This window comes from Lontra canadensis, unplaced genomic scaffold (genome assembly GCF_010015895.1).
Source record: "Lontra canadensis isolate GAN:19392208 unplaced genomic scaffold, GSC_riverotter_1.0 scaffold114, whole genome shotgun sequence".
NCBI classification, from domain to species: Eukaryota; Metazoa; Chordata; class Mammalia; order Carnivora; family Mustelidae; genus Lontra; species Lontra canadensis.
In genome coordinates this window covers 3069371-3093959 of record NW_022631108.1, presented here as the reverse complement: position 1 = coordinate 3093959, position 24589 = coordinate 3069371, and the positions used below count along the sequence as shown (strand labels likewise).

The window sequence follows — 24589 nt, the reverse complement described above, 5'->3', positions numbered from 1 at the left end:
TAAGCAAATATTTTCTAGTGGAATTTTTAAAAGTTTTTTTTTAAAGATTTTATTTATTTATTTGACAGAGAGAGATGACAGGTAGGCAAAGAGGCAGGCAGAGAGAGAGGAGGAAGCAGTCTCCCCGCTGAGCAGAGAGTCCAATGGGGGGGCTCCAACCCAGGATCTTGGGATCAAGACCTGAGCTGAAAGCAGAGGCTTTAACCCACTGAGCCACCCAGGTGCCCCTTTTTTCACTATTTTTAATGTTATTTTCTTAGTGGTCCTAGGGCTTAGCATATATCTCTTAGCAGAATATAGTTCACTTTTATACTTAGTTCCCTTGAGATATACAAATGTTACTCCTGTAAAGTTCTATTCCCTCCTCCTTTTTTCCCTATTTTTGTTATGCATATAATATCTGTTTAAAATGTTAAAATATATTAGCTATCATAATGTATGTGATATATTTAAAAATCTAAGAATACATTACTTATTATGTTGTATACATTTTAATAAAATGAGATAAGAAAATAGAACTGTTTATTTACAAGGTTTATTATATCAATTTTCTAATTTACCATTTCTGTCTCTCCATCTCAGGATTCCCTACTTTTTAATTTTCTTTTTTTTTTGCCATACTAGGGATATTTGTAATTTTCAACCTTGGTCTTCCATTAACATTATTTCTAAGGAGACAGAATGAAATAAATAACTTTGTGGGTTTAATTATGTCCCTTCCAAAATATATGTCCATTTCCCTATCCCCAGTATGTGTGAATATGACTTCATTGGAAAATAGTGTCTTTGCATATGTAAATCATTCAGGTTCTTGAGATGATATTATTCTGAATTCAGGGTGGACCTGAAATACAATGACTGGTGTTTTTATAAGAAAGAGGAGAGGGAGTTTTAGCATAGGGACACACAGGAAGACCATATGAAGCTGGAGTCAGAGACTGGAGTTATGCTGCCACAAACCAGGAAATGCCAGGTGCCACCAGAAGCTGGAAAAGGCAAAGAAGGATTCTCTACCAGAGATTTTGGAGGGAGTGTGTCCTTGGTGATACTTTGATCTTAGATTTCTGGACTCTAGAACTATGACAGGACAGATTTCTTTAGTTTTAAGTCACCTTGTTTGTGGTAATTAGTTATGGCAGTCCCAGGAAACTAATACACCCAAGCAGGCAAACATTTCAGATTTTTTTCTTTGTAAATGCATGTTTCCATTCATTTATGAAAATTTCCTTCCCCTTACGGTTATGCTTCTAGGCACAGGGTTAATACTGGTGACTTTAATTGCAACAAAGTAATTCAAAGCATTTGGCTTATCACAAACAACAAATTAAAGCTTTTGTTACCATACACATTTAAATAACTTTCCTTTTGTCAATGTAGTCATTACAGTAAAGAGCAAAGCAAGGAAATTGTGCCAGTTTATTGATTTGCTGCTTATCATCTCAATTCTCCCCTCTTGACTGCTCTTTGAAAATGGATCTGGGCCATTTATTTATTTATTTAAAGATTTTATTTATTTGACAGAGAAAGAGAGTGCAAGCACACAAGCAGAGGGAACAGCAGGCAGAGGGAGAGGGAGAAGGAGGCTCCCTGCTGTGCTGGGAGCTCCAAAGGGCTAGATTCCAGGACCCTGGGATCATGACCTGAGCTGAAGGCAAACACTTAACTGCCTGAGCCACCCAGCCCCCCTGATCTGGGACATTTAAATATTTTTCCTTTTGTCAGCTTGAATTGAAGCTTTGTCAGTAGATGGAGCTGGAAATACAGTGTAGGAATAAAGGCTTTTGCTACCTGCTTCTGGCATTTTTACTGGGTAGGCTGCTCCCCCAGCTTATGCAAATTTCTCCTGTGCCTTGTTCCTGTGGTGTATCATTTTGGTGGCAAAGCTCCCCCAGCAGCTTCCTTTGGCATCCTTCTTCTGAGTGGCTTTGTAGTAAAGTCGTTCTGGTGATACATTTCGCCATGAACACATTTCTCAGGCACCCTAGAAGACTGATACCAGGGCAGAGTTCCAGTGACTTCCAGAGGTTGTAGTTTCTGCAAGTTCTACCCACAAGGTACTATAGCATCTTTCCTAACATTTAATAAATCTTGTCTGGCTTTATTCTCTCCAACCAAGTCTGGATCTTAGCCCTAAGGGGGGAGTAGAGATTGAAGGTACTATATCTCAATTCTAGAGATAGTGGCTATTTTATCTACTATTATATTATATATCTGCTATTGTTATATTTGTTAGAGTTCTCTTTACTCCTTACAAGGTAATCCCTTATTACTCTAATCTCCTGTTATTGTTAATAATTTTGTATCTTAAACTCTCTTAAAAGGCACATAGTAATTCATAGTAATTCATAGTAATTTTCCCTGATTGCATTCAGACTAATACTGAGGTAACCAATGGAATAACAACATCCCATAAACCTTGAAATACGATATTAATATATTCACATGATTATACAGCAAGCCTTTCCTGTGAAGTGGGCACAGCAAGTACTATCCTATTTTACAGACGAGAAACAAGGTTCACAGAATACAAGTAAGTTTTCCAAAGTCATATAGTCGTTTTTATGATCGACTGGGGATAACAATAAAACCTACCTCCTAGGATAACTATAAAGATTAAATGAGGTGAAGGATATTAAGTGCTTAGTGCATGGTTGTGGCTTGATAAAACTTAACTGTTATATATATTATATTTGATTTGTAAAAAAAATATTCCATCTCGTGTTTTGCTAAACTACTTGCAATGAGTTGTCTAGGGCTTATATATTTTTTTAGTATCTTTTTTTTTTTCGGTTAATGGCGTTTTTCAAGTACTACAGCGCAATCACCAAAGATAGAACTATCATATCATAATTACCCCGTGTGGTTCTTTCTTTCTAATGGGAAATCGTAACCAGAGTGAGAGCTAAACATCCTTGGCTAAGATTGTATCGGCGTAATGCAAATCTAGACCAACTGTGATCAATGGCTAAACTCGTAGTGAAGAAACCAAATTCCCAAGAATCCATCCCTAAACTTTAAAGGTAAACCTTCAAATTTGATTATTTTAATGAACGTAAATAGTACATGCAGCTTAAACATAATCTCTGGTTTCATCGGGTTCAGTTTCTATTACTTTTTTTGGTCAAGGCTGGAGGTGGGAACAAAATATTAAGGAAAAATAGAAAAGGAGAATCAGTTTATTGCATATGTATCGATTTGACAAATCCTTTAATTACTTAGGATTTTAGTAACCAAATGCTGAAAGTCAGTACTGTACCAAAAATTTAGGATTCTATGCATTAAAAAACATTGTCCCAAAGGTTGCATACAGATTTATAATAATACATAAGACCACCTTGCATATAGATACGTAATAAAAAACACAAATCCATGATTAATATAAAATACTTTGGCAGTACTTTAAGATAAACGGGAAATTATCCTAAATAATAAACGGGAATGAGACAGGTATGGCACGTGTTAAGCTTTCAGGAGGGTAGGAAATAAAATGCATCATATCTGACGGCATATTCCCCCCACAATATCATATTTTAGAACTGGTCTTTATAACAATATGAGCCCTGCACTCTGGACTGGTAAGTAGAACATTTTCATCTGGTACAAAAAACATTTTAAAGCGAAACAAGTGACGCCCATATAGGGTCTCCTTTTTCTCCTTCAGTCACAAGATCCTTCATGGGCTGGCCTCATTTTGGAGAGGCAACCAAACAAATCAAAACCCCCCAAAATAACAACAAAGCCTCTTCGGTGACCGGAGGAAAAAAGAAAGCGGCTGAATCAAGTCAGCCCCTCACAACTTCCATCAGCGCCAGAAGGAAAAGTCCTCAAACAGGAAAGAGCCCCACCGCCCTCACAGGAGAGGAAACACACTCATGTGCTCTCGGAAGAGAACGTCACCACGGAGTTCTAAGGCGTCTGCCAGAGCGTAGGCCGTCTGTTAGCACCTCCCCCTGTTTCCGGGAGAGGTAGCTAGGCAACCGCCGGCCTCAGGAAGAGCGGAGGCCTTTCGGTTGCTTTAGTGTCCCTAGCGGCGAACAGCGAGAGCTGCAGGCTCTTCTCACAGTTTTTACCCTCCCCTCTCTCCACCCCCTTTGCCCCGTCCCTCGTCCCCACCCCCAACCCCTCCCCCCCCCCACCCCCGCCCCGCCGCTTCGGCTCCTCCCCTCTCTTCTCCAGGCTCGCCAGCTCGCGCTCGCTCTCGCTCGCTCGCTCTCTCTCTCTCTACCCCCCCCTCCCTCCCTCTCCCTCTCCCTCTCCTTCCTCTCCGCCTCCTCGCTCTTGGGCTAGAATATCTATGGGTCGAAACGTGATGCGATGAATCCGAGAGAGACCAGAGAGACGGAAACTAGGACGAGGAGTGGGGCGGAAGCGGTGGGACTCCTGGGCATGGGGGCTTCACCACAATAGAGGCAGCGCCCCCACCCGCCCCCGTTATCTCCTCCGGAGTGGAGCCCCCAAACCCCCTAGGGAAAAGGATGGCGGCGACACCTACCCAGATCGAAGCCGGTGGGTGTCTGGGGGGCTAAGGAGATGGGAGCTTAGCGCGACGGCTGTCAGTTTCTTTTGAAAAAGCTTGTTTTTCTTTACCTTCCTCTCAGCCTCTTTTTCCCCTCTTCCACAGAGCTGTATTACCTGATCGCTAGATTCTTGCAGTCCGGACCCTGCAACAAATCCGCCCAGGTGAGAGGGAGAAGGAGATCTGGGAGTCGTAGGGAATGGTCCCAATGGGGAAATCGAGGCACTGGGTGTACGATTTCACTGAGGGTGAGGGAAAGGCCGGCCTTGACTAGTCCTGCCATCAGCGGCTGGGTTCGAAGTGGGGAGGGAGGAATGTGTTGATGGCCCGAGCTGCTCCTCATACCCGTGTTTCCCTTTTGCTCAGGTGCTAGTGCAGGAGCTCGAAGAGCATCAGGTACGGAGCCCCTTCGGGAAGACGTGGGGAGGGCTGGGGTGAGACTGGAGAAAGGGGAGGGCAAGTCAGGGGCGGAGGACAGGGGCTGGGAGGGAAGCTTGGATCTGGGCACTCATAACTTGTCACTGGAGTGAACCAGCTTCTTCCCTCAAAAGAGGCGGATATCGCCGGGGTCTTAACTCGCCCCCTCTTTATGACCAAGGGAGGCGGTTTTTCAGGATTTCCTCCCCCTCGGCCTCCTCCTTCCTACACTGGACTAGCTTCGAGGCGACAGCTATCAGACCTAGAGAAATACAGACGCCAGAGGGTCGGGGACGAGGACCCGGGTTAGGTCGGTTTCATTGGCAGCCCAGGCATGGCCTATATGGTTTGCCCACCCCCCATCCTTTCTTTTCTCCCGCCCCCAGTTGATTCCGCGCCGCTTAGACTGGGAGGGAAAAGAGCACCGAAGAAGCTTCGAGGATCTGGTGAGTAAAGTTTTCATTTCAACTTAATTCAACTCTTTTTCCACTCCCTCCCCACCTTGTTCCTCCGGCCCATTCCCGACCCCTCAGCCTACACGGTTCTAGAGCTCTGTGCTGGGCCGAAGAACGACTGCCCCTTCCCCCCTCCCTGCCAGTCGGAGAAAGGGTACCTTGCCCTCCCCCCGGCCTCGCCTATTTCCACTCGGAAACTTTGATGATGTGAGTTAGTTATCAGAGATGCCGTTTTGTGGATTATGAATATGTTACAAACATTGAGAAAGGCCCATTGTAGGGAAAAAGGGAGAGAAACCTGGGGGTTATCTTGGGGCACGTACCAAGGACTGACGTTGGCCAATGACAGCGTTGGTAACAGCCCAGAGTTCCGGATTAGTGGAAGAAAACTGGTTTCTGGTTGGTCCTGGCTTGAAATACGGGAACTGAGGCCAGGCTTAGTCTTTGGTGGGGTGAGGGGGGGATTATGGGGGAGGAGGTTTAGGAGGGGAGTTAACCGACCCTGGATTGGGCAACACGACACAATTAAAAATAATAGGAAGCATCAAGCGAATTCCAAAATTTGCGGGGTTTAGGTGATCGGCTACCGAATGAAAAGCGTAATTACTGTATATATCACATTTTAGAAAATAGCTCATTAAATCATTAGATCATATTCCTGAAGATGTATTTATTTTCACTGCATAACAACCACGGATTATGACCTTTTTGAGAATTGATGAAACACGATTTGGAGTTTAGAAAAGACAACAATGGTTATATTTTAAAATATGCTTCAGTAAAGACCAAAGGCATTGGGTTGACTGTGTTGTTTATCCTGCAAATATAATTCATAGTGTCCATGCACTTCTCTTGAGCATTGATACACACAAAAAGGTGGTTTTTTTTTGTTTGTTTTTTTTTTTTTTTTTTTTGGGGAAGATGTCCTCTTGCATTAGCCTCTGGTACAGTGAATTGGAAGGAAGTGAAAGTAGAAAGGGATGATGTTACTAAAATCTAAATTCAGCTATCTTCCCTTCAAATAAGATCCAAATGCAGGAAAATCAAAGTTAAAGAAAGTTGGGGTATGGTAGACTCTAAATATAAATAAAATGATTTAATAACAATATCTAAACTGATTTAGTGTTTATTTGACAATTTTTATATTAAGTTACAATAATGAGGCCTGCTAATAATTATTACTAAATAATAATTTTAGTTGGCTGACTAAATATTGAATTTTTTGTAAATCACAGAATGGTGTAATAATTGTAATATGGATAAACTCCACCATCTATACAATTAATGGTAAAAAATTCTAGGTGGATAAAAATTATTTTGGAAAAACTGCATGTATTAATCAGTGTATTTAATTTGTAGTCAGACTTTTGTTGGACTGAAGTCCTGCCAAAAAGGGCCAAAACAGTGCCTACTAATATCTGTTTAAACACTTTATAACTAATGTGGTTTTGAAAATAGAGTTTTATACTGAGATATATTGAAGATATTTTCATTTACATTTGTCTCTAAACAGACCATTTTAAGCAAATAACAAAATGAAACTTAAAAGAGAAAGCTTTTTTAAAACAAGAAAAAGATTTTTAAAAACTACTTGACAGTGATAAAAAGCAAATGGACATCTAAATAATTAAAAACAGTCTACTAACCACAAAGACACATAAAAATTAAAAAAAACCCCACAAAATCCAGTTTGCTAGACTTCCTTTCCTTATATTTAGAGGCATATTTTTACCTAGTGGTAGTCAATGTTAATTAATATCCATTTTAAACTCTGTATTTTCTTAACACTTTCACATGCAATTATCTTTTTTGAATAGACATTGTCATTTAAATGGTAAAAGATTCAGTTACTTTTAGGTTGGCTATGATTTGAACTCAACATTCAGTTGAACATTTAGGTCACTTCCAGTTTTTCATTAATATCTTTGCATAATTAAGTAGTCTTTCTTCTTCTTCTTCTTCTTTTTTTTTTGGATTTATTTTCCTGAGCTGTATTTCTCTTTTGTTGTTCTTCTTTTTTAAAGATCTTATTTATTTATTTGACAGACAGAGATCACAAGTAGGCAGAGAGACAGGCAGAGAGAGAGAGGGAAGCAGGCTCCCCGCCGAGCAAAGAGCCCGATGTGGGGCTCGATGTGGGGCTCGATGTGGGGCTCGATCCCAGAGCTCTGGGATCATGACCTGAGCCAAAGGCAGAGGCTTTAACCCACGGAGCCACCCAGGTGCCCCTCCTGAGCGGTATTTCTAAGGCATAGTTATCAGGTCAAAGGGTCTCATCGGTTTTATAACTTTTCTTATATAATACTGCTTATATGTGTATTTATGTATATATATAAATTGTTCTCCAGAAGATAGTACTAATTTATGATGTTACCATCTAGGTATTTAGAGTGAGTTTTTAAATACTTTTTCAATCTTTTGGTGGCTTTAGTAGGTGAAATAGCCCCTGGTTGATTTAATTAGCTCTTTTTTTGATTAGTGAAGCTTAAATTTTAACCAGTTATTTTTTTAATTGTTGTTAATCTATTTGTATATCCCTACATATGCCAGATTTTCACATTTATCTTTTAAATTTATTGTTTTTTATATTTCCGTACACTTTTATTTTTATATACACAAAATTCCATCTATTGTTTGAACATTGTCTATAGTTTAGATAGTGCATCTTTTTTTGTTTTTCATTTAATTTTCATATTGTACAGAGGTTTTTATCTTTCTGGGATCCAGTGTTTCTAGGAATATTATACTTTGGTAATATGGTCCTATTTTAAGTCAAATATCTGTTCTCTACTTAGAGGTTTCTTTTTAAGGGAAAATGGGCTAGGGCTAAGTGAGAATTTGAACCGAAGGAAAAGAAGTATAGTGGCTGAGAACAGAATGTGCTGTGTTAGATTGATTGCTAGATAGATACAACAGTTGTATAGTTGCTTTAAATTATTTCACATATGACCTTTGATTTTGTGTAGCTTCATTGTGGGAGAGATGGTTTTTTTTTTTCTTAGTGTATGTATTTTTTAAAATGCTGTTAGACAATTGATTTATACAGTGTGATCTTTGATTTAGCTACATGTTTCAGGTTGAAGTTAGGGGCAAGTATTAGTAAAACCTTATGTGTATGTACTTACAGTATTTATAAGTAGTATAATCCTGTATGTTAAATTATATAACAATACTTCAAATTGAAGGTATACTAGGGTATAAAAAAAATGCAGATGTATGATGAAGAGGTGAAAGATTATAAACAAGGATATCAAAAATGGGTATCAGTATTTTGATATCCTTGTTTATAATCCTATACCTCTTCATGTATGCTACATCTATGAAACAAAACTCCTCTGCCTTTCTGTGTGTATACTTTCACTTAAATTGTATATGCTGCTTAACTTGGTTTATCCAAAAAAAATAGTAGGATAATAAGTTGGATTTCTTCAGCACTTCATTACTGTTACTATTATGCATTCTAGAAATCCCTGTTTTTTCTTACTGAAATCAGATTTAGTGTTTTACTTATAATTTGGAACAAAAGGCAGCAGGTATTTTGTTAAAGCTACTAGCCAGCAAGTATTGACATATTCAGATCTGAAGTGCCTTTTGAAATATGAGCCTGTAAATGAAATGTTTGTCAGTTTATGTAAAACTGTAGGGTTTTTGAATATGGCATTCAAAATAAAATGTGCTAAATCAACTTTCAGAATTTTAAGTAGTGATACAGGGAGAAATTTGAAGTCATGGTGAGTGTTTTTGAAGTTTGATCTGGACATTTTTCATTTCTCCTTGACTCTTATTTACAACATAATAGAATTAGATTTGCTTCTTACAATTCATCTTATTGTAGATAATTTAAATAATTACAGATGTCTCATCATTTATGGTGACCCTGTTGAATTGTTGGCTGTTTTATTGCTTCCTCCTTGGAGCTTTACTGGGAACTACAAACATAGTAATGAGGAGTATTGTGTGTATGTATGTGTTTAAATGAAGTTTTTGTTAACATAAATTTTACATATTGAAATTGTGACTTGGAAACTTCTTTTTTTAAAGGCATGTTTTAATATTTTTTAATCATTTTAAAGGGACTTGTATCATAAGACTGAACCAAAGTCATAATTACTTTTAGGTATGTTATATATTTTCACATTTATTCAGCATTTTTTGTGTATAGAATTGAAAGCCCTAATTAGTGCTTTCATTTAGGGTGACATAGATTGACATGAACCCTTTAGGCTGAAGGAGGTACTGTATTTCTTTGCTTCTCTTAGCTCTTTGTACTACCTCTAGGTACTTATACTTTGATTTGTTTTATTTATTTAATTTATTTATTTGTTTATTTGTTATTTATTTATTTGTTTGTTTTATTTATTTGTTTGTTTTATTTACTAGTTTGTTTCCTCTACTAGGACTGTGGGTTCCCTTAGGGCAGCAGTTTGTCTTCCCATTTCATCTCTATATGTTAAACGTCTGGATGAATGAATGCAAGAGTGAATGATTCTGTTTTTGTTTTACAAAACGTATGAGGTAGTAATCATTACTCCCTGTTTTCAGATGCGGAAGCTTAGGCTCTCAGACTGGGTAACTTTGCCGGTCACAGAAGTAGGAACTAAGGATGGTAGAGAAATTAAAATCTAAGTCCTTTCTACTGTGTCACACTGCCAGAAGGAGTAACAGCTAGTAAATTTTAGAACCTGAATAATCCAGGCTTCCAGACTTCAAAGTAACATGCATATCTTTATATTATACTTATATTGATGTATTTAAAACCTTGCTGTATTTTTCAAAATCTGTTTTGTTTTCCATAAATATAAAAAAGAATCACGTGTCTTAATTTTTTATATGTGCTTCTCCCCCTACCCTGCCCACACCAAAAAAATTGAAATCTCAGATAAAATGTTATGATTTCATTTGTATGGGCCCAGTTTGATTCTTCATTTGCCTGTGTAGTCATGATCTTAGAAAACAAAACACAGAAACAATTATCTCTTTTATTTGTTTTTTTGGAGTTACTTATCCTGTAATTTCTAAAAGCCAAGGTAAAAATGTCATTATTGCTATCTGAAACTTAGTATTTCAAATGTAGTGCTTGGTATGGGCCTGGCACCCTGAAGCTAGGTACCTTTTGCATTTTTTTTCAGTTCTCAGCTGGATTCCTTTTAACTAATTATGATGAGTAGGATCATTTCTGTGAACACTCTGGTCTTCTCACTTGTCATAATTCTGAAGTTTAGTAATTCAGTTGTTAAGTTTGCTGTTTAGGTCAGCAGTCTTCTGATCAAGGTTTATAATCTAGGCTTCATTTAATTTCTTTCAGTTTATTTGAATTTATGGTTTATTTTTTTGCAGTCTTTGTGTTAGTTATCTTCATAAATTTTCAGTTGCCTTAATAAGACAGTAAGTAATAGGAAGAGCTGTGGACAGGGAAACCCAGATTTCTGTACATTCATTGTGACCACTGGACTTGACCTCTCTGGATGTTTTTCCTATTGTTAGATGTGAAGTTAGGCTAATTGTGTATAAGGATCTTCTAAATCAAACATTCTATAATTTAACTCCTTGGAGCTGTTTTACAGAATAATATAGAAGTTTGTATTATACTCTTGAACTTTGTTTTTGGAGAATGCTTTTCTTCTGCACATATCAAAGTGCTTGTTGTGTTACTTGGCCATTATATTCCAGAGAGAAAGATCACTGAAACTAGAAGATTTGAGCTTTAATTGAAAAGAGTGGCTTATAATATTTTGTTATGAATTTCATAGAATATTTTATTATATACTTTTAATATTACATTTTATTATATATTATATTCATACATAATTCTAATGTAGAATTTTTTTAAAGACTTAAGAAAGTAATTACTGAGGGTATATAGAAGTTCTTATGCCAAAAAAGATTGTCTTTAAAAAATTTCAACTTTATTCAAACAAATGGATTGAAATAAATGTTGACTACCACTTACAAGTCCTGAAATTTGATTTAGAAAAAAACTATTATTGCAAGAACTGAGCTGATATAGTCTGGAAGCCTGTTGATATTGTTTAAAGGAGACTCTAGCATGTTCAACTCAAATGTATTGTTATTGCTGCTGTGTTGATAGAATATGCTTATCTACTACTGCTTTGTAATCAAATTTTTATTGATTTTAGAGGAACGGACTTATTGAATGGAACCATTTAGAAATTAAGGAATTTCTAATTGTATAGGGTGGAATTCAAACGTGTAAAATTTCTTTAATGGCTTATAATAAAAATCTCAAGGGGGAGAATTTGGGTGTAGATAAGCCTTGTTTTGGTTGCTTAATTAATGATTCTATATTTTAAAATATATTACTGAGGAATTGATACAAAGATTTGTGTAATTCACTGAAAATCCAACATCATTGTTTCTACAAAATGAAGTGGCTAGGAGAGTTAAGTTGTCTGTTTAGGATATAGTTCTGACAGATTTTCTGTAAGGAGGTGATTTTAAAAATTCATATTAGAGAATTATTTTCTGGATTATATATGGCTAAATATATTGCAATTTCTAGGCAGGTGAATAACTCTTGAGATGGTAAGAGGATGAAAAAAAAAAGAAAATTGATCAGAAAGAAAATGCCAGTTAAGGAGGGCACTTGTAATGAGCACTGGGTGTGATACAGACTGATGAATCACTAAATTCTACCCTGAATCTAATAATATACCATATGTTAAATAACTTAAATTTAAATTAAAGAAATAAACCAACTCCCCCCCCAAACCCTAACAAACAAACAAAAAAGAAAATGCCAGTAAAGACATGAACTGCTGTCCTATGTAAAGACTTCATATAGTGTTTACTTGAAAAAATAATGACTGATAATGGAAGTGGAGTATATCCAAGACTGTTGGTGGGAAAAAAAGGCGTAAGCTGTTATAGATGTTCATATACAGTATTTTAAAGCTTTTTTTCTTTGAGATACATATTTTTTGGGGTACTAAGTGTACTTGCCTGTGGGCATATTTAAGAAATGTTTTAATGTGGAGGGAATGAATTACAAACTAGGATTTTAAGATATCATTGTCTATAGATAGTAATTAGATTAAATTGAATCATCAGCTTCTTTGACTTTAATGTTACCTGTATATTTTTCTAAGAGGTGGTTCTATAGAGTTATTTGCTTGGAAAACAAACTAGAGATGGGAGAAATAACAGAAAGAATTTGCTTGATCCTTTGTCCCAATCTAGAAGCCAAACCATGTTGACGAAAATATAAATTAATCAGGTTTGGTTGCCATTCATTCTGAGCATCATGACAGTTCCCAAGAACCATTTATTTTGGTAGATTGAAATTAATTTTTGCTAGGATTTAAAAAAGATAACTGGCAGGAAATAATTTTTTAAAAATCACAATAGAATCCCTTATTCTCAGAATTCTGAATACATGTTGGATTGTAGTTCTTTAACGTATGTTTTTTAAGAAGACAAAAAAGGTACCTTGATAGGAGAATCTAAGATTTTTCCTCTATGAATTCATGTGATATTTCTTATAGATGGACTTTACTTTTTTTTTTTTTAAATTTAATTTTTTCAGTGTTCCAAGATTCATTGTTTATGCACCACACCCCGTGCTCCATGCAATACGTGCCCTCCTTAATACCCACCACCAGGTCCTCCCAATCCCTTACCCCCTCCCCTCCAAAACCCTCAGTTTGTTTACTTTGGGTTTTTAATGTTCATTGATTCATTGAACAAATACCTACCAAGAACACACATAATTTATTTTCTCATGGTGATCATTAGGGATGATTTTCAAAATTATTCTTTTATGTTGTATTGTTCTTGACCTGGTGATAATATATTGATGTGGGGTCCTATGCGATGGTATAAATAAATAAATAAATATTTATTTATTTACATTTTATTATATATTAATATAACATATTTAATATATTTATTAAATTTTTATTTATATTTATTTTTCATTCTTTCTTTCTCCCTTTATGTCAAGATGAGAATGTAATTTTTTTAATATAAGGATTTTTAATATCTAGTTTTCTGTTTGCTCCTTTAATAATTAGGTATTTATGAAACACATCTTGGGACTTAACCATTAACTTAGATAAAAAATGAATAGTTTTGTTAATTTTCTCATCCCTGTGTACATAAGTTTACCATCTTCAGAAATTTTCTTGTGTGTTTAAAAAATGAGTTAATGTTGTGATGAATTTTGAGTACATAGCGTAGTTGTTTGGATCATAGTATTTATAAAAACATTAATTGGATACTGTTTTGGAAACCAGTTAACTTTTTAAAGGAAAACTAGTTCTGCTCTTTAAGCAGATTTGTCCTGTTAATCCTAAGGGGATTTAGGTGAGAGTTTGATGCAAGTAATACCTTTTGTTTGTATTCTTATCATTTATATAGAATCTAGATTCTCTGATTTTTGATCACTTCATCACTACTGAATAAATCAAGTACTAGTAGAGTTTACCCGTTGTCTTTGTACTTTAATTTTAGGCATGCGCACTTTTGCTGTTTTGCAACACTTATTTCATAAGATTAACAGCTAAGCAAATGATTTAATCAAGGCATGTAAAAGTAAGTTTGAGTGCCATGTCATTTAAATGTTATCATTTAGATGTGCTTAATTTTTGTAGCTGTTTCTTTAGTTTGGCTAAAGTATTAAATATTTAAAATGTTATTTTCTGATCCTATATATAAAAATTGTGCTTTGTTCCATGATGGAATAGTTTGGTAATGGAGTAAATTATGTGTTTAAACCATATTCGTTTTTCTGTTTTATTTATGCTTTTTTAGGTGGCAGCCAATGCACACATTCCTCCAGACTACCTCCTTAAAATTTGTGAGCGGATTGGTCCCTTACTAGATAAGGAGATCCCTCAGAGTGTTCCTGGGGTACAGACATTACTGGGTGTTGGTCGGCAGTCTCTGTTACGGGATGCCAAAGGTAAGATTTTCATAGGTTTCAGAGGAAGGAGTGGAGAACAGCATATTTTTATGTTAAGTAAATGTTCCCATGCTTTCCTAAATACTAATTTTCTTCTAGTTTTTCTTATTTTGTCAATCTTATTTTCTTAGTGTACAAATAAATTTTTAGAGGCCTAAAAGAAACCCTCTACTATAAAACAATACAATAGAAGTATAGAATGTAAAATCTTTTTGTAATCCTGTGGAATAGGGATCTTAAAAGATCATTGCTTTGATTAGTATAGTATGAATGCTTAAAAGTCTTTTATTATGTTTTAATATTTTTAGATTTTAGTATTATGAGTCTTTATATCATCCTAATCATGGTGTACGTTTTATAACAAGAAAATGAAAAATAATATGTAAAAATTTATATGTGATATATAAAAATTTTTATAATTGAAAATATTAAAAACATATATCAACCTTTTAGTGACCTTTCAGTAATAGTTTTTGTACTCCACTGTTTTCAGTCTTTTAAGGATTTTTCATGGAACCCCAAAATGTAAAATATATAAAATACTATTTTATGAATATAAAAATGTGAAGTTAGGCATTAAGGATGCCTGTTAGTGTAATACATACTTGAGGTCTAGCAACTAATTTGTTTTGTTTTATTAGCATCATGTTTTTTAAAAATTCTAGTTAACAAAGGTAGAATAGCTTCAAAAATACCAGTTTAAAACATCTAGTTTTATAATATAAGGGAAGTCTTCAAATCATTTAATTTGGAAGTTTTCAGGAGAGCAGTAGAGGGGTGCCTGGGTGGCTCAGTCGGTTAAGTGTCCAACTCTTAATTTCAGCTCAGGTCATGATCTTGGGTTTGTGAGACCAAGCCCTGTGTTGGTCGCTATGCTTGGCATAGAGCCTCCTTGGGATTCTCTCTCTCCCTTTCCCTCTGCTCTTACCCCCCTCAAAAGAGAGTAGTGCAATATTCTTGTATCATAGTTGAATTATTAGGAATATTTCACATTTACTTGAGTTTCTTGACATAAACATGAAAGACAAAAAACACAACCGTTTATAGTCATTTATCATCTAATATGCAATATTGTTACCTATTACGGCACAATTGGCAGGCATTCTATAGTATGACTATGCACCAAGTATAAATGTTTCTGAATTTTACCTGGCATACTTGTGCTGTAGTCCTAACCTTGCTTATATAGTTTTATGTAAGTAGAAATATATAAGCCTAAAGATCATGAAAGACCAATATAAAATTAAAACCTTATTAATCCATGACATATTTATATGATTCAAATACAAGCTGAATAAAAGCTTTAATTCTAGATCAGCACAGAAATAAAGTATCTGGGTGTTACATTAAAGTGTTGTTATTTAACAATCATAATGTAGTTTATAACATGTTAAAAAATATGCATGTTATTTGTTATTGTGGTATTAGTAGTTAAAAATGTATTCCAACAAACAAAATTGAAAACAGACATTTACCTCTAAGGTACAATAAAAAAAAAAAAACACTGTTCTATTTCTTGACTAACTTTTCAATCTTTTTGAATAGACTGTAAGAGTACACTATGGAATGGGTCCGCTTTTGCAGCTCTACATAGAGGCAGACCTCCAGAACTACCTGCAAATTATGTGAAACCTCCAAATGTGGGTGAGTAACATCCATGTGAACTATGAACATATTCTTGATTTTTTTCTTCCTGAACTTATTATACAGCCAAAAATAGGTACCAGAATTAAATTTGAAGTATGAACAAGCTGCTTACATTCTTGAGGGGCTTCATGGTTGGTCCAACTTTTTAAAAACATTTTTATTTAATGTGATTATGGTTTTGTGATCTTGTGTTATTTTCTTTTTTTCCATCTTTCTTTCTTTCTTCTTAGCAGAAGAATTTACTTTTTTATATACTATACATGTTTTTAACCATATGGATGCCTGTTTACATATCTATGTGCTGAGCTTAAAGATTTTACAGGGAACTATGTAAAGATGGGTAACTATGTAAAGAACAAAACAAAATACATTCTGCTTTTATCTGTTTACTAAACATAATGATGTGATAAATTTTATATGTCTTTATTAAAACAAGAAAAATCACCCTTCCCCTTTTTAAAGTTTACTGAAATTTGCATATTCCATTCGGATTATTCCTGGGGCATCTCTGGCCAGACCATTATGGAAAAATACTAATAGTGGTTTCCAAGGAGACCTAGCTACAAAACCATTTGTACTACAATTTAACTCTTAAAAAGAATATAAACAGCTAGATGAGTAATTGCCACTTTGTTTCCCTATTTTTTTACTCTTCTAAAAAATTGTTTTAGGTAGTGCCTAGGGCCCAGAGAATATTCCTTAAATTCAAATTGAAAAATAAAAATACTTTTTAAAAGGAATACTATTTTATATAATAATCTTATAGAAGCTATTTACCCCAAGAGTTTAAACAAATTTAGGCTAGAAATAATTTCAGAAGTTATGTAGATACAATTATTGATAAAGAGTCATAAGGGTTATTGAAGTAAATTAGATACATCGGTATACATTACTAACAATACTCTTCCATAGCCTGGCTGTTACTGGGTGAAGGAGACAACTGATTTGGGTCTAATTGGACATAGCATTTCTAACATTTTTTTTTTTTCATTTTCAGGGGTGGTTTGTTTATCCTTTAGAATTTTCCAGTGTTCACTTTTCCCCTAAAGCTTTATTCCTAATTAACTTACTGACTTAAATTAAGATGGCTCTTATTATTCATCTATTTATTTACATTCAAAAGATACAATATTTTTAACCACACTATAACATTATTTGTAATGCTTTCTACTTCTTTCAGTGATCCCATGTAAAGCACTGAAGAGCAGCATTTAGAATATTGGTTTTCCATCTTTAGTCTTTCTTTCCTTCCCTTTTAAAAAACTATTTTAACTATATATATTCAAACTTATATCAGTTTTGTTCAGTGAACACTTACTTTCTTAGATCACTTTGTTAATTTTATAGTAATTGCTCAGGAATTTTAGTGTTCCTGGCATTGATGTTTTCACATTCTTAATTCTGCCTTGTTATTTGAAGAGGAGCTATTCAAATAAAGATAATTCAACCATGATGTATTTTCATGTAGTATATAGGAGTCAAAAATATTTAAGTTTAGGATATTTAGAATTCAGAACCTGGTAAAAACTCAGAGGAGTTGACTAGGAAAGTAGCAAGATGAATAAGAAGTCCTTTAAAATTTGTGATTTAAAAGTATTCTCATTAAGGGCTACAGTTCTGCATAGCTGCTTTAAAGTCAATCAGTTATATAGTTTCTCAATGTAAATAAAACTTAATCAAGAAGGTGGGGCACCAGGGTGGCTTAGTCCCTTGAAGATCTGACTCTTGGTTTCAGCTCAGGTTTTGATCTCGTGGGTCATGATCTCATGGGTCCTGAGACTGAGCCTCCTGTCAGGCTCTGTGCTCAGCAAGGAGTCTGCTTGAAAGAGTGTCCCTCTGCCGCTCCTCCAACTTACTCGTGTGTGTGCGTGTGTGTGTGTGTGTGTGTGTGTGTGTGTGTTCATGTGCATGCTCTGTCTCCCTTTCTCTCTCTAATAAATAAGTTTTAAGAAAACTTAATCAAGAAGGTAATCTTGAAAGTTCAATGAATTTTAGAACTTTAGCAATACCATCCAAAACATTATTTATTTATTTATTTATTTATTCATTGAGAGAGGGAACAGGGGGTGGGGGTTGGAGAGGCAGAAGGAGAGGGAGAGAGAGAATTTTAAGCAGGCTCCATCTCACTATTCTGGGATCACGACCTGATGCTTAACTGACTGAGCCACCCAGTTGCCCCACTAACACCATTTTTTTAAAATTTATTTGACAGACAGAGATCACAAGTAGGTAGAGAGAGAGGGGGAAGCAGGCTCCCCACTGAGCAGAGAGCCTGATGTGGGGCTTGATGCCAGGACCCTGAGATCATGACCTGAGCTGAAGGCAGAGGCTTTAACCCACTGAGCCACCCAGGCACCCCTAACACCATTTTTTGATAGAAGTGTTTCTTGGTCAAGTAAATGTGGGAAACACTGAGTTTAAAGAATTACAGAAAAAAAAAATGAATGCATGTAGACCTGCTCAGAGCTTTTCATATGCTAAATGCATTGTGAAATCACCTTATGGGGAATGTTTCCTAGGTAATTGGACAGTAGAAACCCCTTTCCCAAAATACCTGTAACATTCTGAATTTCCTGGAAACAGATTTGAGAAACTGGGTTATAAACTCCTGTTTACACCAGAAGAAGCTAAAGTCCAGAGAAGTATGGGACTGACAGAAGTTACACTGTTTGCCTTCCAGACAGTCTATTTCTATACCCATATTTCCTTGGTATAACAGATCTGTACTTATAGAGCACCAAAATAGAAGGTTAGCCATATTTCATTTATTTCTTTATTTAGATTTGCTTATTTATTTTTAGAGAGAGAGTGTGTGTGCGTGCACACATGGGTGGGGGAGAGGGGCAGAGGGAGAGGGAGGAAGGCGACCCCCTGCTAAATGGGTACCCTGACTTGGGGCTGGATCTATGACTTGATCTGAAATCAAGAGTTGGATGCTTAAGTGACTGAGCCACCCAGGCGCCCCTATTACTTTTATTTTTTAAGTCAAATATTCATATAAATTCATAAAAATTCATATAAATTCATTAGTAAAAATACATATAAATTAATTCATATAAAATAAAATTTTCCCTTTTTAAGTGTCCAATGAATTTTGACAAACACGCATTTGTATAAATAACAGCAAGTAAAAATATAGAACATTTCTGTCATATCCTGAATTTCCTATGTCTCATTGTAGTCCATCCTCTGCCCTTCCCTGTATTTCTGGAAACCAGGATCCTAACCTCTCTGTCCACTCTACTTTTACCTCATTTACAGTTTTATCTAAATGAAATAATAAGCACATAGTCTTTTATTTATATCTGATTTTGCTTGGAACCTAGTGCTTTTTTTAAATTTATGCATGTAATTCCTGTATCAGTAATTTATTCCTTTTTATTACCGAGCAGTATTTCATTGTATGGATGGATATACTGTGATATGTTTGTTAATTCATCAACTGATGGGCATTTGAGGTTTTTCGGATTTTGGCTATTATAAATAAAGCTGTTATAAACTTTCTTATATATGTCTTTGCATGAACATTGGTTTTCATTTCTCTTGGGTAAATATCTAGTTAATGGGATTGTTGGATCATATGGTAAGTATTGGTTTAACTTTTTAAGAAATTGCAGAACTATTTTGAAAGTGGCTATCCTATTTTGTATTTCTACTAGCAACGTATAATTTTAGAATTAGCTTCTCAGTTTCAACCAAGAAACAATTAGGATTTTGTTTGGGATTACACTGACTCTGTAGATAATTTGGGGGAAAATTAACATCTTAACAATATTGAACCTTATAATCTAGGAACATGGTATAATTTCCCATTTATTTAGGTCATCTGTAATTTCTCATAGCAATATTTTGTAATTTTCTGTGTATAGGTTTTGCACATCTATTGTGAATTTTTTTTCCTAAGGGTTTCATGTTTTTTTTGGTGCTATTTTAAATTACATATTCTTAATTTTCAAATTTACACTTGTTTGTTGACAGTAAATGGAGGGATTTTGTTTTGTTTTTGTATGTTGATCTTGCTAAATTCACCTAAATCTAATAGCATTTTTTTTAGATTCTTCAGAATTCTCTACATAGATAATCATCTTGTCTACAAATATAGGTTTACTTTTCCTTTCTAATCTTGTCTGCATTACGGTTCTTTGTCCTGCACTAGTGAACTGCTAGTGCTTCAGGTATAATGGTGAATTAAAGTGATGAGACTGGATATCCTTACCTAGTTGCTGATTTTAGGGGGAAAGCAGGCAGTCTTTCACCCTTAAGTGTAAGGGTAGATGCCTTTATCAGTTTGAGGATGTTCCTTTCTGTTCCTATTTTGCATAGAACTTTTATCATAAATAGATATGTTCCACTTTTTAGTTTTACCCAGTATAGTTAGTCTTATACCAGTTATTTCTTGGGGCTCATTTTAATTGGCATTTTATGTAAAATAGTGCTACCCAATAGAACTTTCTGTGATAATGGAGATGTTCTATTTGGTGCCATCTAAAACAGTAGGCACCAGCCACATGTGGCTTTCATATCCAGGAAACTCAATTTTTAATTTTACAGAATTTTTACTAATTTTAAATTCTATAACCACATATGGCTAATGAGTACTGTAATGGACAGTGAGGATCTAGAACAATACGAAAACCAATAAGCAGCTTTCTGGATAGGTACACAATTTAGAAATAATGTATTAACTAATGATTTGTTTCACAAATTTAGCCTGGAATGTTTTCTACTTTTGTACTTAGAAACCTTTAGCTTTTCCTATTTTGATTTTAGTAACTCACTTCAAAGATCATATCGTGCCACTTCTTTCTAATGAGTTTCACAATTGTCTTTGGCCAAAAACAATAAGATTCTGACCATATCTGGACTTTCCACAATATGAGATTATTTATTCAAATGTTCCCATCCTTTGTGCAGTTAACCCAACAGTGTTAATTAGTAATTTAATGAAATGGAGGTGGGGGAGCATGGCATAGCATAGACTAACTACTGTAATACTTTACATATATGTGTACTTAAGTTTACCAAGGGTGAATTTCCTAATCTCTATAGGGAAAGAGCACAGGTACCTATGATATTTATGTTATTACAAGTCTAAGCTCCAGTCATGCCATTTCATTAGCTATATGCTTGGCTTAAATCAAAGGAAGAATGTTGAACTAAATTGAAAATAATATTAATACCTAATACCACTCAAAAAAAATCTTGGAGCATGTGTAACTAATATTTGTAGTGTCATTTGAGATCTTACACTATAATAACTAAATATTGTTGTTTTTTCATTCCTTTAAAGATCAGTATTTGTTTTGGAAATTTTGTAAGTAGTACTAAAATTTGAAAATAAAATTTCACACAAACACAACTCTGCTACTGAGCTAGTTTTTCAGTACAGAAGTAATTTCAAAGGTCTATTTCTTATCCATTTGAAATGAATATTTGAAAGAACTAGACTTATAGTCTATTTTTATATCATATTAAAAGTTTCAGAAATTTTCCTAATTATTCTAAACAATTTCCATAAAATTATCTGTAGAAATGATGACAGGATAGCTTGTTTATTCTAGTTTGAGACTGACATTATTACCCAAGGAACAAATGTGCAAACTTAAGTTTCTAAACTGAATCGAAGGCATGATACGACAGGACTATTTTTAAGCTTTTTTTTTCTCTTTTATCTTGAGTAAAATTGATACATAGCATTGTCCTATAATTTCATAGTAGACCTGTGATTTATACTGTATATTGCTCAGGAGGCTTGCATTAACTCTAAAGCCAAATTAATATTTATATATTGCTGCGAGCTTCCATTTAGCATTGATGGGCTCTTGACTTATTGGCCGTTGTATGGTTATATGTCACACTTTAACCCATAATTCACTTGGTGGTGGGAAACTCATCTCTTGTTAATTTGTAAATGTAAATTGAAAGAAAGTTTAATTTAAATTTTTTTTATTATGGGGTGCCTGGGTGGCTCAGTAGGTTAAAGCCTCTGCCTTCGGCTCAGGTCATGATCCCAGAGTCCTGGGATCGAGCCCCACGTCGGGCTCTCTGCTCAACAGGGAGCCTGCTTCCACCTCTCTCTCTCTGCCTGCCTCTATGCCTACTTGTGATCTCTGCCTGTCAAATAAATAAATAAAATCTTAATTTTTTTTTTATTTGGCTGAGATGACTGGGTTTCTGCCAGGAATATGTGTCATCCTCCTTCTCTAATTTTATATAGTTCTTATCTTGTCCATAGATAACACTTTTGCCAGGCCTTGCTTTTCCTACCTCCTCCTCTGTACTTTACCATCTTCCTCCTTTTTGTACTCACATAATTGTGCATGAAACAAGTTGATTCTAAAGTCATTATTTTATGTTTCTGGAGAGGAGCAGGGGTTTCTTGTCACACCTGCAAGTAATCAGAACTGGAAAATAAACTCAGAATCTTTTTAAAGTGCTACATTGTGAGTGCTCACTAAGAAATTACATGAATAGAAGTAGTATAATTGCTGCCACATGGAAACTTAAGCATCCCTTTTAAAGGCATTGATACGGTTTTATATAGCTCATGAGTTTGTTGTTTGTATCCATTTCTGGAGTCAACATTGTATTAATATTAGGATTAATTTGTTTTTTTATTTGAAAGAAAAATAGCTTTTATTACATGAGTCTTAGTATCATCATGTATAACAGAAAAGAATTTATTCCTATTTTGAGCATTCTTTCCCTTCCTCATTATTTTTTTGTCATTCCTTTAGCTTTTTCTTTCAACATACACCAAAGCATTCTAAAAGAATCTTTTAGTATTTGTTTTACACATTTTACTCAGTACCTTATAGAAATAGAACTTAGGTATTTATAGTTCATAAAAGTATACTGTAAAGCAATTTCAGATTTGGTTCATTGGAGGAAAAGGCAGCCTAATAAAACATCTGTGTATAATAACCAGATGCAGTTAAATGGTTTTGAAGACAGTAAAATAAAGATTTAGGATACGTATTCCCAAATTATATTAAGTGAACTTTATGGAAAGGTTGAATGGAATTAGAAATGGAATTAGAAAATTGTTTATTTGCTATATCTCACTTAATACTATCCTAGGAATAAGACATTCAGTGATCATGAATATCAATACTCTATGGGACTTACTGGTGTAATTTGAATTGTAGTGTGGATGAGTGTTGTAGGGTTTGAAAGGCATCAACCTTAAAGACTGTAAAGCTATTCTATGTGGTTAAGGTTTCAGAGACATAATTTGATCCATGAAAGAAATAACTCTGTTGTCTTGTGTTTTTACTGTAGTTTTCAGGTTTCTTTTGAAATTTGTTTCTGATCTTTTTCTGACTTTTTTTATAACACTTTTTTTGTTTAGTTGTTAGAACTTTTTTTTGGGAACCCTCAAGCCAAGCTTCACACAGGAAATATTACTAGTCTTTGTAAATCTAGAATTGACACTGAATTTCATGAGTCACCTTCCACTATTCTTGAAAGAGTACTTTCTAAGTTTATTGTCCTCTCTACTTATAGGAGCCATTATGTTCAAGTGCATTATCTATCTATCTTTTTATAAAGATTTATTTATCTGAGAGAGCGAGCACTCATAAGCAGGGAAGAGGGGTAGAGGGAGAGGGAGGAGCAGGCTGAGCAGGGACCCCAACACAGGGTGCCATCCCCGGACCCTGGGATAATGACTTGAGCCATAGGTAGACCCTTAATCAACTGAACCATCCAAGCTCCCCGTTCAAGTGCATTTTAAACAGTCAGAAGTTTGCTTATTTGCTGTGATTCTGTTTTCTCATTAAAATTAAAAAAAAATAATAAAATAATAAATGTTGATCAGGTGATTTTTTTGTAAAAGAGAAAAGGCTAATCAAAATTATTTTAACTTTTAAATATATCTTGTTTTCTGAAAAATTTTGTATTTGAAGATGATTTTGATGGTGATGGGTGTGGTATTAGAAGCCTGATTTATGAATAGTAGTCCTTTTCACTTTTGTGAATGAAACCTTAAGACTATTTTTTGTTAGCAGTTTTTGGCTGAGTCTCTGGTAATGTTTTTGATTCAGTCTTAAGCTTTTGCTGAAAGCACTCCTCTCTACTTCATCCTCCACCCAACACCCATATTCCTGAGGTTTATCTTTGAGGTAGTTGTGTAGCTACTATTTCTTAGAAGTTTGAATCTTTGCTTTATTGTTTTGAAGTTGTTTTAGTGGATTTTAAAACATTTCTTGATCCAACAGGCATCCTATTGGAATATAATTTTGGTAATATCCTTTGTCCTTCATTCCCTTCATAAGGTTGGCCTACCAAAGTCAGGTTGAGATTATTCTTTAAAATAGCTAGACCTGGGACGCCTGGGTGGCTCAGTTGGTTAAGCAGCTGCCTTCGGCTCAGGTCATGATCCCAGTGTCCTGGGATCGAGTCCCACATCGGGCTCCTTTCTCTGCAGGGAGCCTGCTTCTGCCTCTGCCTCTGCCTGCCATTCTGTCTGCCTGTGCTTGCTCTCTCTCTCTCTCATAAATAAATAAAATCTTAAAAAAATAGCTAGACCTGCTACCTTCCAGTGTTACTGGTAATGAGTCATATTTAAATTCTCTGGGTTGTTTATGGATTCTTTGGATATGAAGTTGTATTGGCTTGCGGTTAAAAAGACTA

At 35.0% G+C, this 24589-nt stretch overlaps 1 protein-coding gene across 4 annotated transcripts in view; it reads left to right on the top strand.

Annotated features, from left to right (window-relative positions):
* Window positions 1–4237: 4237 nt before the first annotated feature.
* Window positions 4238–24589, top strand: part of BRWD3 (bromodomain and WD repeat domain containing 3) — a 208281-nt gene continuing 187929 nt past the window's right edge. For all 4 annotated transcript variants that reach the window (XM_032840637.1, XM_032840638.1, XM_032840636.1 and 1 more), the window contains exons 1-6: window positions 4238–4506; window positions 4622–4680; window positions 4883–4912; window positions 5320–5379; window positions 14158–14308; window positions 15854–15952. In XM_032840637.1, coding sequence (XP_032696528.1) covers window positions 4476–4506; window positions 4622–4680; window positions 4883–4912; window positions 5320–5379; window positions 14158–14308; window positions 15854–15952 — 430 coding nt within the window. In that variant the 5' untranslated portion in view covers window positions 4238–4475. The remainder of the gene's footprint in view (window positions 4507–4621; window positions 4681–4882; window positions 4913–5319; window positions 5380–14157; window positions 14309–15853; window positions 15953–24589) is intronic.